This window comes from Canis lupus, chromosome 16, assembly GCF_048164855.1.
Source record: "Canis lupus baileyi chromosome 16, mCanLup2.hap1, whole genome shotgun sequence".
NCBI classification, from domain to species: Eukaryota; Metazoa; Chordata; class Mammalia; order Carnivora; family Canidae; genus Canis; species Canis lupus.
The window spans coordinates 27,448,596-27,464,895 of record NC_132853.1 but is presented as its reverse complement, the minus strand read 5'-3'; the positions used below and the strand labels follow the sequence as shown (position 1 = coordinate 27,464,895).

The 16,300-nt window shown below is 37.7% G+C and overlaps 1 protein-coding gene across 17 annotated transcripts in view; it reads right to left on the bottom strand.

Annotated features, from left to right (window-relative positions):
• The window catches only part of TRIM37 (tripartite motif containing 37), a 240,383-nt gene that overhangs the window by 222,648 nt on the left and 1,435 nt on the right, over positions 1 to 16,300 (bottom strand). For 13 of the 17 annotated variants that reach the window (XM_072779768.1, XM_072779756.1, XM_072779751.1 and 10 more), the window contains exons 2-4: positions 15,513 to 15,614; positions 5,985 to 6,025; positions 3,413 to 3,529 (exon numbers count right to left, since the gene is read on the bottom strand). In XM_072779768.1, the coding sequence (XP_072635869.1) occupies positions 3,413 to 3,529; positions 5,985 to 6,025; positions 15,513 to 15,614 (260 nt within the window). Of the gene's footprint in view, positions 1 to 3,412; positions 3,530 to 5,984; positions 6,026 to 15,512; positions 15,615 to 16,300 lie in introns of those variants that run through there. The other 4 variants (XM_072779760.1, XM_072779765.1, XM_072779764.1 and 1 more) reach the window with 2 other exon arrangements.

The window sequence follows — 16,300 nt, the reverse complement described above, 5'->3', positions numbered from 1 at the left end:
AGGGTCTTTAAGGAGGTAAAGAAGGTTAAATGAGGTCCTAAAGGTGGAATCCTAACCGAACAAAACTGGTATCAGTCCGAGAAGAGGAAGATACCAGAAGTTTCACACACAGAGAAGAGGCCCTGTGAAGACACAGCAAGGAGGAACCCCACAATGTCAAAGAAAAAGGCCTCACCAGAAACCAAGTCGTTAATACCTTGACCTTAAACTTCCAGGCCCAATATTATGAGAAAATAAATGTATTCTGTAAGCCACCCAGTCTGTGATATTGTTATGGCAGCCCTAGCAGACAAAAACCATTAGCTTTTAACATGCAATATTTAACTTAAAATAGATAAAAGACCTAAAACTATGTAGCTCTTAGAAGAAAACATAGAGGAAAAGCTTTATGATACTGAATTTCAAAATTACTTCTTACTGACACCAAAAGCACCTGCAAGAGAGACAAAAATAAATAAAGTGAACTACATCAAAATTTAAAACTGAGGGTGCCTGGGTGGCACGGTCAGTTAAGCATCCAACTCTTGGTTTCAGCTCAGTTTGGGATCTCATTGTCATGAGATCCAGCACAATGCTGGAGTGTGAAGTCTGTATAAGAGTGAGTCTGTCTGTCTGTCTCATCTGCCTCCCCTCACTTGTGCACTCTCTCTAAAATACAGTTTTTACAAAATTAAAACTTCTGAGGGGATCCCTGGGTGGCTCAGCGGTTTAGCGCCTGCCTTTGGCCCAGGGCATGATCCTGGAGTCCTGGGATCGAGTCCTGCATCAGGCTCCCTGCATGGAGCCTGCTTCCCCTTCTGCCTGTCTCTGCCTTTCTGTGTGTCTCTCATGAATAAATAAATAAAATCTTAAAAAAAAATTAAAACTTCTGTACATCAAAGGACACAATAAACAGATTGGAAGGGCAATCTATGGAATAAGACTGTATTTGCAAAAAAAAAAAAAAAAAAAGACTGTATTTGCAAAGCATGTATCGATAAAGAGTTAATATCCAAAATAAAGAACTCTTACAACTCAACAAAAGAAAAAAAAACTTGATTAAAATACAGGCAAATTGGGATGCCTGGATGGCTCAGTGGTTGAGCGTGGGCTTCAGCTCAGGGCGCGATCCCAGTCTGGGGATAGAGTCTTGCATTGGGCTCCCTGCGAGGAACCTACTTCTCCCTCTATGTCTCTGCTTATCTGTGTCTCTCATGAATAAGTAAATAAAATCTTTTAAAAAAATATATGGGCAAATGACTTAACATTTTTCCCCAAAGATGTGCATATAATCAATAAGCATTACAAAGAGATGTTCAACATCCTAATCATCAGATAAATGTAAATCAAAACCACAAGATATTTCCTCATACTCATTAGGATGGCTACCTAGGGCAAAGATGGAGAAATTGGAATCCTGTACACTGTTGGTGGGAATGTAACATGATGCAGTTGCCATGGAAAACAGTATGGAAGTTCTTCAAAATATTAAAAACAGAATTCCATATAATTCAGCAATATCACTGCTGGTTGTATTTCCAAAAAAATGGATGCCTGGCTGGCTTAACCAATAGAGCAGAGCGTACAAGTCTTGATCTTGAGCCCCATGTTGTGGTGTAGAGATCACTTAAAAATCTTAAAAAGAAAAAATTGAAGGCAAGGTCTAGAAAAGATGAATACCTATGGTCATAGTAGCATTATTTACAATAGCCCAAAAGTGGAAGCAATCCAAATGTCCATGAATAGATGAACAGATAAACAAAATGTGATACACATACACAATGGAATATTAATTAATTATCCTTTAAAAGGAATAAAATTCTAATATAAACTACATTATGCAAAATCAAGGAATAGTAGCAAAAAGACAAACACTGTACGATTTCACTTGTATGAGTAATCTAGAGCAGTCAAACTTATAGAAGAAGCAGGAAATAAAATGGTGGCTGCCAAGGTTGGTAGAAGGAGAAATGGGTAATTATTTTTTTTTTTAATTTTTATTTATTTATGATAGTCACAGAGAGAGAGAGAGAGGCAGAGACACAGGCAGAGGGAGAAGCAGGCTCCATGCACCGGGAGCCCGACGTGGGATTCGATCCCGGGTCTTCAGGATCGCGCCCTGCGCCAAAGGCAGGCGCCAAACCGCTGCGCCACCCAGGGATCCCGAGAAATGGGTAATTATTGTTTAATGGGTAGAGAGTTTCAGATTTGCAAGATGAAAAAGTTCTGGAGATTGGTATACAATATGAATATATTTAACACTACTAAAGTGTATCCTTAAAAATGGTTAAGAAGTAAATTTTATATAAAGTGTATTTTACTATAGTTAAAAATTTTTTAAGTTTTTGGTTGCCTATTAAAGAGACACACTGTTGCATTTCTTTAAAAAATATATATTTGATTTACTTACTCATGAGAGACACAGAGAGAGACAGAGACACAAGCAAAGGGTGAAGCAGGCTCCCTAGGGAGCCTGATGTGGGACTTGATCCCGGGATCACGCCCTGAGCCAAAGGCAGACACTAAACCACTGAGCCACGCAGGCTTCCCCATAGTTGCATTTCCTAAAAAGCTTTTCACTAGGGGCACCTCTGGCTCAGTTGGTTGAGCATCTGACTCTTGATTTTGGCTCAGGTCATGATCTCAGGGGTGAGAGATTGAGCCCCATGTCAGGCTCCACACTTATCAGGGAGTCTGCTTCTCTGTTTTTCCCTCTCCCTCTGCTGTTCCTCCTGCATGCTCCCTCTATCCCAAATAAATCATAAAACAAAAGCTTCTCACTAATAAAGTACCCTGAACTTAAATGCATCAATAGGTCTACATTTTATATTTTTCATTTGCAAGTAATCTGAATACCAAATGGAAATAAAAGTGTAAAAAAAATCAGCATGTTAGATACTATCTGGAAGCTCAATTAGCATGATTCCACACTACCAAATTTAGAACACTCCTTTTATAATATAGGAAATTTATCGGAACAATTCTTTATCAATGGCATATATGCACCTTCAGCAAACCAAGGAAAAAGGGACCAAGAGGTAACAAGACAAAGAGAGGGACGCCTGGGTGGCTCAGCAGTTGAGCTTCTACTAGGATCAAGTCCCACATCGGGCTCCCTACTGGGAGCCTGCTTCTCCCTCTGCCTATGTCCCTGCCTATGTCTCTTATGAATAATAAAATTCTTAAAAAAAAAAAAAAAGAGCAAAGAGAGATTAGCAAACATTAGCAGTTTCACTCCTTTTATGAGAGGCTCTCATAAAAGCAGCCAATCAAGAATTAGAAGCTTCTTTCAAAACAGTGATACCCATACCATGCCAGAAGAAAAATACTTAAATGTTCATCTATAAACTGAAAAAGAAACTTTCAATAGTATCATTAAAGTAACATATGGCAATATCTATGAAATATTTGAACAAAAAAACTGAGGGCATACTTGTCCTTTTCATTTTCTTCATGTTTGGTGAGACTGCAGAGTTGAAGAGTATCAAGTTGCTGTGTTACTTCTTCTGCCCAACGACAGTTCACTAGTTCTCTTAGCTGGAGTGGAGCACTGGAGAAAAAATATGTATATATATTCTAATTCAGAAATTTAAGACTATTTTTTAACATAAACATATTCCAAAGGTAATCATGTGAGATGATGAATGTGTTAATTAACTCAATGGAATCTTTTCACAATACATACATATGTCTATCATCACACTGTACACTTCAAGTATCTTACAATTTTATTTGCCAACTATACCCCAAAATATTAAAAACACAATTACCATATAATCCAACAATATCATTTCCAAGGTATATATTCAAAAAAACTGAAGGCAGGTCTAGAAGAGATGCACACCCATGATCATAGAAACATTATGCATAGTAAGCCCCAAAGTGGAAGCAATCCAAATGTCCATCAACAGATGTACAAATAAACAAAATGTGATACATATACGTGATGGAATATAAATCAGCTTTAAGAAGGAATTAAACTCTGACATATGCTACAACATGCATAAAACTTGAGGACACTATAGAGTGAAGGAAGATAGTTGCAAAAAAAAAAGAAATTATCAAATAAACACATTCCTCAAAACCGAGCTCACAATCATATTCATATCATATTACTATTAAAATAATAAGTCAATGAAAAGTATGGTTTGCAATTTATTCCTACCTTAATGTCATTACAAAAAGAATTCACATTATAGACTGAATTCTCAATTCCTCAGTCTAAAGTTACACTGTCCAAAATGATAGCCACCAGTCACATGTGACTATGTAAAATTCGAATTAAAATTAAATAAGAAAATTTCATTACATAGTCACTAGACAAATTTCAAGTGCTCAACTGCCACATACCTAGTGGAACTAGATAGCAAAGCTATGGAATATCTCATCAATACAGAAAGTTCTATGTGATAGTGGTTTTCTTAAAAATTAATTAAAAAAAATAATACAAAGTGAAAATGGACAATCAAATAAGATGAAGAGGTAGTGTGAACAAAAGTGAAATATAAGTAGCTAAATATGTTTCAAAAGATGCTCAGTTTCATTTATTTATTTATTTATTTATTTATTTATTTATTCATTCATTCATTCATTCATTCATTCATTCATTCAGAGAGAGCAAGAGAGAGGCAGAGACACAGGCAGAGGGAGAAGCAGGCTCCATGCAGAAAGCCCGATGCGGGACTCGATCCCAGGTCTCCAGGATCACACCCCGGGCTGCAGGCGGCGCCAAACCGCTGAGCCACAGAGGCTGCCCTCAATCATTTTTTCAAAAGTGTATTAAAGGGATGCCTGGGTGGCTCAGCCGTTAAGCGCTTGCCTTTGGCCCTGGGCGTGATTTTGGAGTCCAGGGATCGAGTCCCACATCGGGCTCCGTGCATGAAGCCTGCTTCTCTCTTTGCCTGTGTCTGCCTCTCTCTCTCTCTCTCTCTCTCTCTCTTCTGTGTGTCTCTCATGAATGAATAAAATCTTAAAAAAAAAAAGTGTATTAAAAACAAGATGTTTTTCATTTAATGGAATGACAAACAATAGATTGGTAATAATCAGTATTGGCAAGACTTTTGGATCTATTATTAGGAAGGTAAAATGGTAAAAATCTTTCTTTCAATGTAATCTGGCATCATTCTATGAAAAAACCAAAACTGGAAACAACCTAAATGTCTGAATATAAGCATAAATAAATCAACATATAGTCACACAATGGATTATTATTCATACTCTTTAAAAATGACATATATGTTCACATTATCAAGGAAGGTCCTACCATATTTTATATTAAAAAAACCAAAATAGTATATCATTGGTTATATTTCTAGAAAAAAACTGTATGTATCAGTATACTCCTAGAAAAATGTCTAGAAAAATAGATATGAAATCTAAACATTTCTTTTGAAAGTGTTATTTAATGAAAAGATCAGACATGAAGTATCTGAAATAGAAGGTCTTTTCATTTTATCTGTATTAATTAGAAAACTTTTCAATTTTAGGGGTGACTGGGTGGCTCAGTTGGTTAAGCGTCCAACTCTTGATGTTGGTTAAGGTCATGATATCAGGATCATGGTTTGAGCCCCATGTTGGGCTCACACTGGGCTTGAAGCCTGCTTAAGATTCTCTCTGCCTCTCCCTGTGCCCCTCCCCACCCACGCAGGTTCAGGCTCTTTCAAATAAATCTTTAAAAAAAAAAAAAAGATTCTCTCTCCCTCTCCTCTTGCTCATCCTCTTCCCTCTCTCTTAAAAAAACAAAAACCAAATCAAAAAAAAAAAAAAAAAACCATTTTAAACTCTAAAAAGTTACAGAATGAGTCTCTAAAAGAAGGTAAACAAAGTATCTTATAAAATTCTGAGTCAGATAAATTAGTTTGCATTTCTTTATCTGGACAGATTGCTTACTGTATTCACAAAGAGAAGAAATGTACCAGTTTGCAGAAAAACTGATTATTAGGGCATACTCTAACCCTATCGCTTTACTATTTTCCAGTCACAAATAATCATAGCAAAACCCTTACCGGCAATGAGGACATTGAGCTCTCTGCTCCGTCAGCCAGCGCTAAGGAGGCAAAAAATTAGATTTTGATTTTAGAAACATCATTACTTTAATTTGTACATACTGAATACTTACATACCAAATTTAATGAGTGTAACTCTCTAGTGCCTGTATTAATTATAAGGAACTTATAGAAATAGCAGGCAATCAATCTACTATCTCCTTCTCATTATCATCATGACGGGGACAAATTTTCAAAGGGACAGAACTCATTCCAAAGTTAAGAAGCTATTCTCCATAGGAAAGAAGTGATTCTAAGGCTATCTGGATCTCACAAGGAAGATGTTGATAATCTTGACAAAAACAATGATACAGTGACCATCACTGTAAAACCGGTTTTCTAAAAACAAACCAGTGATGATATACTAACCTCTCATAAAATATCTGAAAAAGTCTAAGGTACTATTAAATTCCTTTCTGAAAAGTGAACTTATTTTGAAGAATATAATATGGATATATAAATTAGACCTAAAATATGAATAAGAATACAAAGCTTTATATCTTAAAAGTTTTATAGTTCAGTAATGGAATATTTGCATTGTTTGGTTTCTTTACAATTATAAAATGCTTTTAAAGAACAATATTTCTACAAAACTTCAAATTTTATTAATTTAATCCCTTTATTACTAGATAGGGAACAGCTGTAGATCATATAAAAAGGAGATGCTAAGGTTTTCTGAATACCCTTCCAAAAACAATAGCTTCACAGTTAAATATTAAATGTTTTAATTGAGCAGTAAACGTTTCAAGGCAAGTAACTATAATCCCATACCTATGTACTCCCTATAGCTGTTATTTCTATTTCTACAAAAGAAGATAAGCTTTAAAAGTCAAATAATTGACTCAGAAATGAAACTTCCAAGGAAACCTTAAAGATTAACAAAAGATAAAATAAGGAAAAGGGTACCTCACAGCAAAAAATATAAATCTGGAAGAAAAAAGAGACACAAAAGGATTCCTCTGTTCTTAATAACCTTGAAGATCATTTCTTTGGTCCCTCTGCAAATGTAAGATTTGGGTCAGTATTCTTCCTCTCCAACAATGCTCTGCTAAATTCATAGCACTCTTGTAGGGCTGCCTTTAGCCCACATCTCTCTAGTCTCATTTTCTATGTCACTCTAAGGAACCCAACAAGGTTAAATCTTTAGGCATATTTCCTCTTTGCCCAGGATATTCTTTTAGAGAGAGAGAGAGAGAGAAACAAGTGGGGGGGGGGGGGCAAGAGAGAGGGAGCAACAGACTCCCCACTGAGCAGTGAGTCTTGATCAATTTGGGTCTTGCTTTCAAGACTCTAGATCATGACCTGAAGCTTAACCCACTGAGTCACCCAAGGTACCCCAAACCCAGGATATTCTTCAACTATATTATTCCTACTCATCCTTTAGATTTGTTTATATGTCACTTCCTCCTGAAAGCTTACCCTGATTCTCTACAGACTACCATAGGAACCTGTACTTCTACTTCATTGTGCCTGTAATACTTTATTTCACTGACTTAGTTGTTGGTGTTCTCTGCCCTGCTAGACTATAAGCACTATAAAGTTGGAAACAAGACACATGGGTGGCTGCAGGTTAGGGATCCAACTCTTGATTTCAGCTCAGGTTATGATCTCAAGGTTGTGAAATGGAGCCCCATGTCAGGTTCTGCGCTCAGCATGGAGTCTGCTTGAGTTTCTGCCCTCCTCATCCCTCCTCCTTGCTTATTTGTGAACTCTCTAAAATAAATAAAAACCTTACAAAAAAAAAAAAAAAAAAAGAGACAATGGCAGATACTGAACTGCAAAGCCACCCTGGCATCACTGAATTCAAGAGTATATTAAAAAGACTAGGGACGCCTAGGTGGCTCAGCGGTTTGGCACCTGCCTTCAGCCCACAGCATGATCCTGGAGACCCAGGATCGAATCCCACATCAGGTTCCCTGCATGGAGCCTGCTTCTCTCTCTGAGCCTCTCTCTCTGCCTATGTCTCTGCCTCTATCTCTCATGAATGAATAAATAAAATCTTAAGAAAAAAAAAGACTAGGCAGGGACGCCAGGGTGGCACAGCAGTTCAGCATCTCTCTTGGACTCAGGGCACATGATCCCAGAGTCCCGGGATCAAGTCCCACATTGGGCTCCTCATGGAGAGCCTGCTTCTCCCTCTGCCTATGTCCCTGCCCCTCTGTCTCTCTCACGAATAAAGAAATAAAATCTTTAAAAAAAAAAAAAAAAAAAAAAGGACTAGACAGCATGACCAAGTGAGAGTTACTTCTGGAATACAAGGAAAGTTAACATAAAAAATCATTCAATACAATACACCACATTCTTAAAATGAGGGAAGAAACCCACACGATCATCTCAACTGATACAAAAAAAGACCTGACAAAATCCAATATCCTTTCATGATAAAAACACTCAAAACATGAAAAAGAGAATTTCCTCACTTAAGTCCATACATAAAAAAAAATCCAGAGTGAATATCATACTCAGTGGTGAATAATAACTTTTTTCTTAAGATCAGGAAAAAGACAAGGATGCCCATTTCACCACTTCTTTCTAACATAGTACTGAAAATTTCACAAGTGCGATTAAGCCATTAGAAGAAATGGAAAGCATCCCAACTAGAAAAGTAAGTCTTTGCTTGCAATGAATGACATAATCTTGTCAGTAGAAAACTCTAAAGATTCCACCAAAAACTGTTAAACCTAATAAGCAGATTCTCTAAAACTGCAGAACACAATTCTTAAAAACACTTACATTTCTATATGTTAGCAATGAAGAATTCAAATAATTAAGAAAATACATCTGTAACATTAAAAAAAAAAAAAAAAAAGGTAAAATACCTAGGAACAAATTTAACCAAAGAGCTGGAAAATTTATATATGGAAAACACCAACAAAAGAAATGAAAGCAGCCCTAAATAAATGGAAAGACATCCCATGTTCATGGATTGAAGATTTACTATTACTAAAATGACAATATCATCCAAAGCAAACTATAAGGGCATCTGGGTAGCTTAATCGTTGAGCATCTGCCTTTGCCTCAGGTCACGATCCTGGGGTCCTGGGATCGAGTCCTGCATCAGGCTCCCCACAGGGAGCCTGCTTCTCCCTCTGCCTATGTCTCTGCCTTTGTGTGTCTTTCATGAATAAATAAAATCTTAAAAAGAAAAAAAGCAATTTACAGAATCAATAGATGTCTTATCAAAATCCCAATGGTGGGGATCCCTGGGTGGCGCAGTGATTTGGCGCCTGCCTTTGGCCCAGGGCGTGATCCTGGAGACCCGGGATTGAATCCCACGTCGGGCTCCCGGTGCATGGAGCCTGTTTCTCCCTCTGCCTGTGTCTCTGCCTCTCTCTCTCTCTCTCTCTCTCTCTCTCTCTGTGACTATCATAAATAAATAAAAATTAAAAAAAAAAATGGTGCTTTTTACAGAAGAAGAGAAACCCATTCTAAAATTCAAAAAGAAACTTAAGGGACCCCCAAATAGCCAAAACTATCCCAAAAAAGATCATGTACACTTAAAACATGTTTTATGTCAGTTATATCTCAATTTAAAAAAAGGACTCATTTCCTACTTTGAAAATTTATTACAAAGCTACAGTAATCAAAATAGTTTGTTACTGGGGTGCTTGAGTGGCTCAGTCAATTGAGCATCTGACTCTTCCCAGATCATGATTTTGGGTCATGAGATCCAACCCCACATCACACTCCATGCTCAGCAGGAAGTATGTTTGAGATTCTGTTTCTCCTTCTCCCTTTCACCCCACTCACTCACACACCCTCTATTAAAAGTCAATTTAAAAAAAAGTTCATAGCACTTTTCTATATAAATAACAAAAATTATCAGCAACCCCTATATCCACCAACAGGTGACTGGATAAACAAATTATGGCATACACATACAATGGGATACTACTACTCAGCAACAAGAAGGAATACTATTGATCCACACAACATACATATATTTCTAAATAATTTTGCTGAGTGAAAAAAGCCAGACATGAGAGAACGTAACATTCCATTTGTATAAGAGTCCAAAAAAATGCAAACTTATCTACAGTGACAGCAGTTTAGTGGTTTCCTGGGAACAAGACAAGTGGAGGGAGGGAATGAATACCAAGAGGCACAAAGAAACATTGGGGGATTGTAGATATGTTCACCACCTTGATTGTAGTGATGGTTTCTCAAGTATATACATTTGTCAACATTTACCAAACTGTACACTTTAAATATGTGCAGTTTACTACATGTTAATTTTACCTAATTTTTAAAAACTGCAAAGTTAAAAAAAAAAACAAGAATCAGTAATTATAGGCAATCATAAAATGCTACCGATGCTGAAAATCAAGAGTCAAAACAACAACAACAACAAATACTGGGTAAGAAAAATGGAAGCAAAAAAATGGGAGAAAATACAAAAATAAGAACAAATAATGACAGAATCAACTGAGAGTAGCTGCAAGAATGAAGGAGACCTAGCCTGAAAATACAGCCAATGTTCCCATCATTTGGTTCCCATCATTGTGTACGGAGGCACTAGACAGTCATGGGTAGAGCAATGGCCTGGGAGTGAGTCCAGTCTTGGTATGTCAACAGCTACCATGGGACTTTGGACAAGTCTATTCATGGGTTTACACCACTTTGTTTTATCCAATGACACAAGTATCTGGCCTGTCACAGACAGTTAAATTTCCATAGTCAACAGAAATGGGATGGAAGAGAAAGAAAAGGCATACAATAAACAATATTACCATTTGGTTGGGGGAGTGCCCAATCACAAGAACTTTGCTCCTGTTTATTACCACCCCCCTCTCCCCACTCATCTCTCCAGCATCCTTGTTTTCTCTTTACTGGTTCAATCCCAATGAGACATAAACCTTCTCAACCCACCGCCTTTTTTTTCCCTTTACAACAAAATTCTGAGAATTTTTATACTTGCTGTCTCATTTGCCTCCATTCACTACCATCAAGTTTTTGTCTGCATTGTTCCACTGAAACTACTCAAGATTACCAATGACCTACACATTCTCAAATACAAGAGTCAATTCCCAGGCCAGAACCACAAGATACAGTTAACCTACTCCTCTCTGAAACATGATTTTCGCTTGAACTCTACGATGCCTCTCTTGTGGCTCCTTTTTGTTATTCATTGCTGAATCCTCCTCCTCCTCCTGATCTCTAAATGTTGACTGCCCCAGAGTTCAGACCTAAAAAATCTTCACCCATGAGGTAATCTGGTGATCTCATCAAGTGCCTTAAATACGGGCAGCCCAGGTGGCTCAGCGGTTTAGCACCACCTTCAGCCCAGGGCCTGATCCTGGAGACCTGGGATCAAGTCCCAAATTGGGCTCCCTGCATGGAGCCTGCTTGTGTCTCTGCCTCTCTCTCTCTCTCTCTCTCTCATGAATAAATAAATAAATAGTCTTTTAAAAAAAAAAGTGTCTTAAATACTATCTACATGCTGGGTACCTGGGTGGCACAGTGGGTGAGTGTCTGCCTTTGGCTCAGGGTGTGATCCCAGGATCCTAGGATCGAGTCCCACATCAGGCTCCCTGTGGGGACCCTGCCTCTCCCTCTGCCTATGTCTCTGCCTCTGTGTGTGTCTCCCATGAATAAATACAATCTTAAAAAAAAAAAAAAACTATCTACATACTAGTAATTGTCTCTAAATCCCCTTTCTCCACTCCAGATTCATATTTCCAACTGCCTACATCTCCAGTTAGATGTATAATAAAAATCTAAAAACACAAAAACAAAAAACAACCCTCAAACCTGACATAACTTGGGAGTGACTGGTGGTTCAGTTGTTAAGTATGTAACCTTCAGCTCAGGTCATGATCCTAGGGTCCTGTGATCCAGCCCCATGTCAGGCTTCCTGCTGAGCAGGGAGTCTGCTTCTTCTCCCTCTGCCCTTCCCCTCTGCACATACTTTCTTCTCCTTCAAATAAAATCTTAAAAAAAAAAAAAAAAATTGTACATCTATAGCCTACCCAACTTGTTCTTCCCCAAATTTCTTCTATCTCAGAATATTAGAAAACCATTAATTCATCCAAATGCCGTATAAAGGGGATCCCTGGGTGGCTCAGCGGTTTAGCACCTGCCTTTGGCCCAGGGCACGATCCTGGAGTCCCGGGATCAAGTCCCACGTCGGGCTCCCGGCATGGAGCCTGCTTCTCCCTCCTCCTGTGTCTCTGCCTCTTTCTCTCTCTCTCTCTCTGTCTATCATAAATAAATAAATAAATCTTAAAAAAAAAAAAAAAAGTCCTAAAGCCTATAATTAAAACAAAAACAAAAACAAACAAAAATGCCATATAAAACTTTCCTCACATCCCTTCAATAAGCAAATCCACTGCCTCTACCTTCAAAACATATCCAGAATAGCTCTATTTTTCACCACCTCCACTGTTACACTCTAGTCTAAACCACCATTCACATCCCAACTGGTCTCCTCACTTCCTCTCCCACCTGCCTACAGTCCAGTTTCTACATAGCAAAGTAATAAACAAAATCTTAAAAAAAAAAAAAAAAAAAAAAAAGGAACCTCTTTATTTATGAGAGAGACAGAGAGAGACAGGCAGAAGAAGCAGACTCCCCAGAGCAGGGAGTCAGATGCAGTACTCAATCCCAGAACTCAGGGATCGCGACCTGAGCTGAAGGCAGATGTTTAACCAAATGGATCACCCAGGCACCCCAAGTGATAGTTTTTAAACATTAATTACTTCATATCATTCCAAAGCTTTCAATGGTTACCATCACAGTTAAAATTCAAAGTCTTTACCAAGGCTCCACATTATATCTCCAAACTTATCTCCTTTCCCTCTCTCCCTTTGTCCACTCTGCTCCAGCCACGTTGGCTTCTTTGCTATTTCTCACAGGGACTTTGCCCCTTCTGATTTCTCTGCCTGGGACTTTCTTCCCCTAGATATTCACATCATCCCCACATTTTATTCTGGTCTCTGCTCAAATGTCATCTCTTCAGAGATCTTTCCAAGACCATTCATCTAAAATAACTAACAACCTGCCCGTACCCTCCTCCAAGTCCCCAGGCTATACCTTACTCAGTTGCATTTTTCTTCACAGCACTTACTGGTATCTAACATATGTCTATTTACCTTTTTTGTCTATAAACCAATTATTAAATAAGTCAACTCCCTGGGAAGTCAACACTTAACTCCAAGTAGGCATGTACTTAGTATCTGTTGAATGAACAAACACGTGAGTGAACATTCAGGAACCAAGACAGCTTTAGAAAGAAAGATTAGAACCAGATTGTCCAATTTATTAGCATAAAGCTAATATTCTAAGGGATTAAGGCAATGAATCTGAGGCTTCTGAGAAGGAAAAAAAAAAAAATTACTGAAAAACACCAATATGGCAGCAGGATATAAAATGAAGCAAAGAAAAGACTCAACATAGATCAGTTAAAAGATAACTAATTATCTAAGCATGAGATAATAGATGTCTATATTTCTCTCCTAAGATGGCAATTACAGAAATAGGTAGGACAGACAGAAGTGACAGCAGGAGACAGTAACTGAAAACACTTAAAAATCATTGGTGTAAAAGGTTTCATTCAAGTTTGGCAAAACAGAAGAAAAAGAAGTCAAAAAGCCCATTTGAAAAACTAAAATCTGATCTGGAACAACATTCAAGATGCTAAGTCAATGCTGAAAGAATAGATTTAAAAGCCATATACACAGAGATCATAGTTAAATCTGCAAGAGTAAACCAAATTTCCCAAAGTAGATGAAATTTTCCCAAACATTTCTAACTATAGGATGCTAGCAGCAATATATTTTAAATGTATTGCTTTAAGGAGCAGGAGGAAGTAACAGTGGAGAAATAAAGGCTCAACAAGATTTAAAGAAATCCCACAGGTCATCTGTATGCTGGACCTTCACCACTGAGTTCAGACACAGACTCTACCACTTAATTAACTACAGTGATAGAAGACAATTACCTAATTTCTCTAGCTTCAGTTTCCCGGTCTATGAAACATAGTTAATTAGCTGCTATTTTAACAGTAAAATATTAATACAAGTGGATAGTACTCTGCAGTTTCTAAATCACCTTTTAACTTATCTCACTTAAAGCCACCATCATCCTATCCTGTAAGGCAAATCTTGCTATCTCATTCTATGGCTGGAGAAACAAAACTAGAAACTCAGTCTTTGAGTTTCTCAGTTTATGAGTGGAAGAACTAGGATGATATGTAAACCTAGGTCGTCTGCACATGTGTAGTGTCAAAGACAAGCTTCAAAGCCAGACTTCCTGGATTCAAATCCAGCTCTATTATTTGCTAGCTGTGTGATTAGAAGCAAATGATTTAAGTGTTCCAGATATTACTCCCAAAAAGGGATATTTATTTTCCTTAGGCAGGAATGAAGAACCACAGAAAAATTTTTAGGTGAAAATCATGTTGGATGGCTTTGATTTTCTTGTAAAGGATATAATCTACTAGGACTAATGTGAGCAGGGCAATTTTCAACTATGATCTGGCAGATGTGCTACTGAATCACCACACACACACCAAAATAAATTCTTCTGTTTCACATCTTAGGCTTCCTCACAACTTTGAGGGGCTCACCTACATTCAAGTTTTAAAGCCAATGGATCATATTACTCTCTCAAATCTCTTGTACATGTAAGATTATATGATTTTAATCTTAGCCTCTGGGGGCACCTGGGTGGTTCAGGGGTTTAGCATCTGCCTTTGGCTCAGGTCATAGCCCCAAGGTCCTGGGATCCAGTCCCATATAGGGCTCCCCCATGGGGAGCCTGCCTCTCCCTCTGCCTATGTCTCCGCCTCTCTTTCATGAATAAATGAATCTTAAAATAATAATAATAATCTTAGCCTCTGAACCTATTACTAGCTTTTTCTCATCCAACAGTAATAAGCTCTCCCTCGAGTCTCACAGCACTGTTACTGCCTCTTCATGACACTATACATTCTTCTATATAAACAGAGTCCATTCTCTCAGCATGCACTCCTTCAGGGCAAGCACTTCACCATTTATCTTAGAATTCCTCAAGCCTAAACACTATGCAGGCAGCCACTTTATAAGTATTAGTTAAATGATTTAATAACATAAATAAACTAAAATTATAGCGGGTTTTGATTTCTAGACATCTCCTGGCAGTTATCACTGGACTATTCACCTCCATAGTACTAAGCAGTATACTGATGAATGGTCTATTAAGGAACGTTTTACACAAAATATAGAATTTTTTAAAAAATAGTTAATTTTAGGGATGCCTGGGTGGCTCAGCGGTTGAGTGTCTGCCTTCGGCCCAGGGCGTGATCCTGGAGTCCTGGGATCGAGTCCCACCTCAGGCTCCCCGCATGGGGCCTGCTTCTCCCTCTGCCTAGGTCTCTGCCTGCATCTCTCTGTCTCTCTCATGAATAAATAAATAAAATCTTAAAAAAAATAAAAATAAAAATAAAAAATAGTTAATTTTTACAACATCTCCTATATCCACTAAGAGCATGTAAAAAGAAATACAACTTACTCTGATACAGCTGAAACAACAAAGCTTAGAGCAATGAGGACACAGGCGTGCATCCCGCAATTTCTCCATACAAATGAAACATCGGAAAACTTCGGCAATGCTCTGAAAAATAAAAGATCTTGTAAGGTCCACCAGGATTAGACTACTGAATCAAAAGTAAAAAGCATATTTAAAGTAATTCACTCAACATTTACATTTATTTTGAAATGATATCTGTTTTAATAAATTTCACATCAGTACTGGTTGGTCAAGGTCCAGTGTGCCTCAGAACATCTGGAAAAAGTGCATTTTTTCTAAGCTTCACAATGGTTCTATTCTAAGGAAAGGACACGAAATGCAAACACAGACTTATGCATGAATATTTTTACTAAAACATAAATTATAATGGCAAGAATGTTTCAATTATAAAAGTTGTAACAGCTGACAAAAAAAATTATGACGACACAGATTATGAGTCCCTAGAAATACTTCTTGAATTATGAAATTGAAAAATGCTTATGATGTATAACATTAAGAAAAAAACGCAGACTGTATGACAGAGAATAAAAACTTTTCCTGCTATTTCCACAACGGGGGCGGGGGTAGTTGGATTGCTTTACAATAAAAAAAAAAAAAATTAGAAAAGATATATATCCTAATGGCAGTATACTCTGACCAAAAAAGAAACTAAAACAGATTCCAGAGATCCAAGTTTCTGCCCTGATGCTCCAACCAATTAGCTTGAGCCTGAGCTGCTCCTGAGAATTTTAATGTTAGCTCCATGAAGGCTTTGCAAAAAAAGAAAAAAT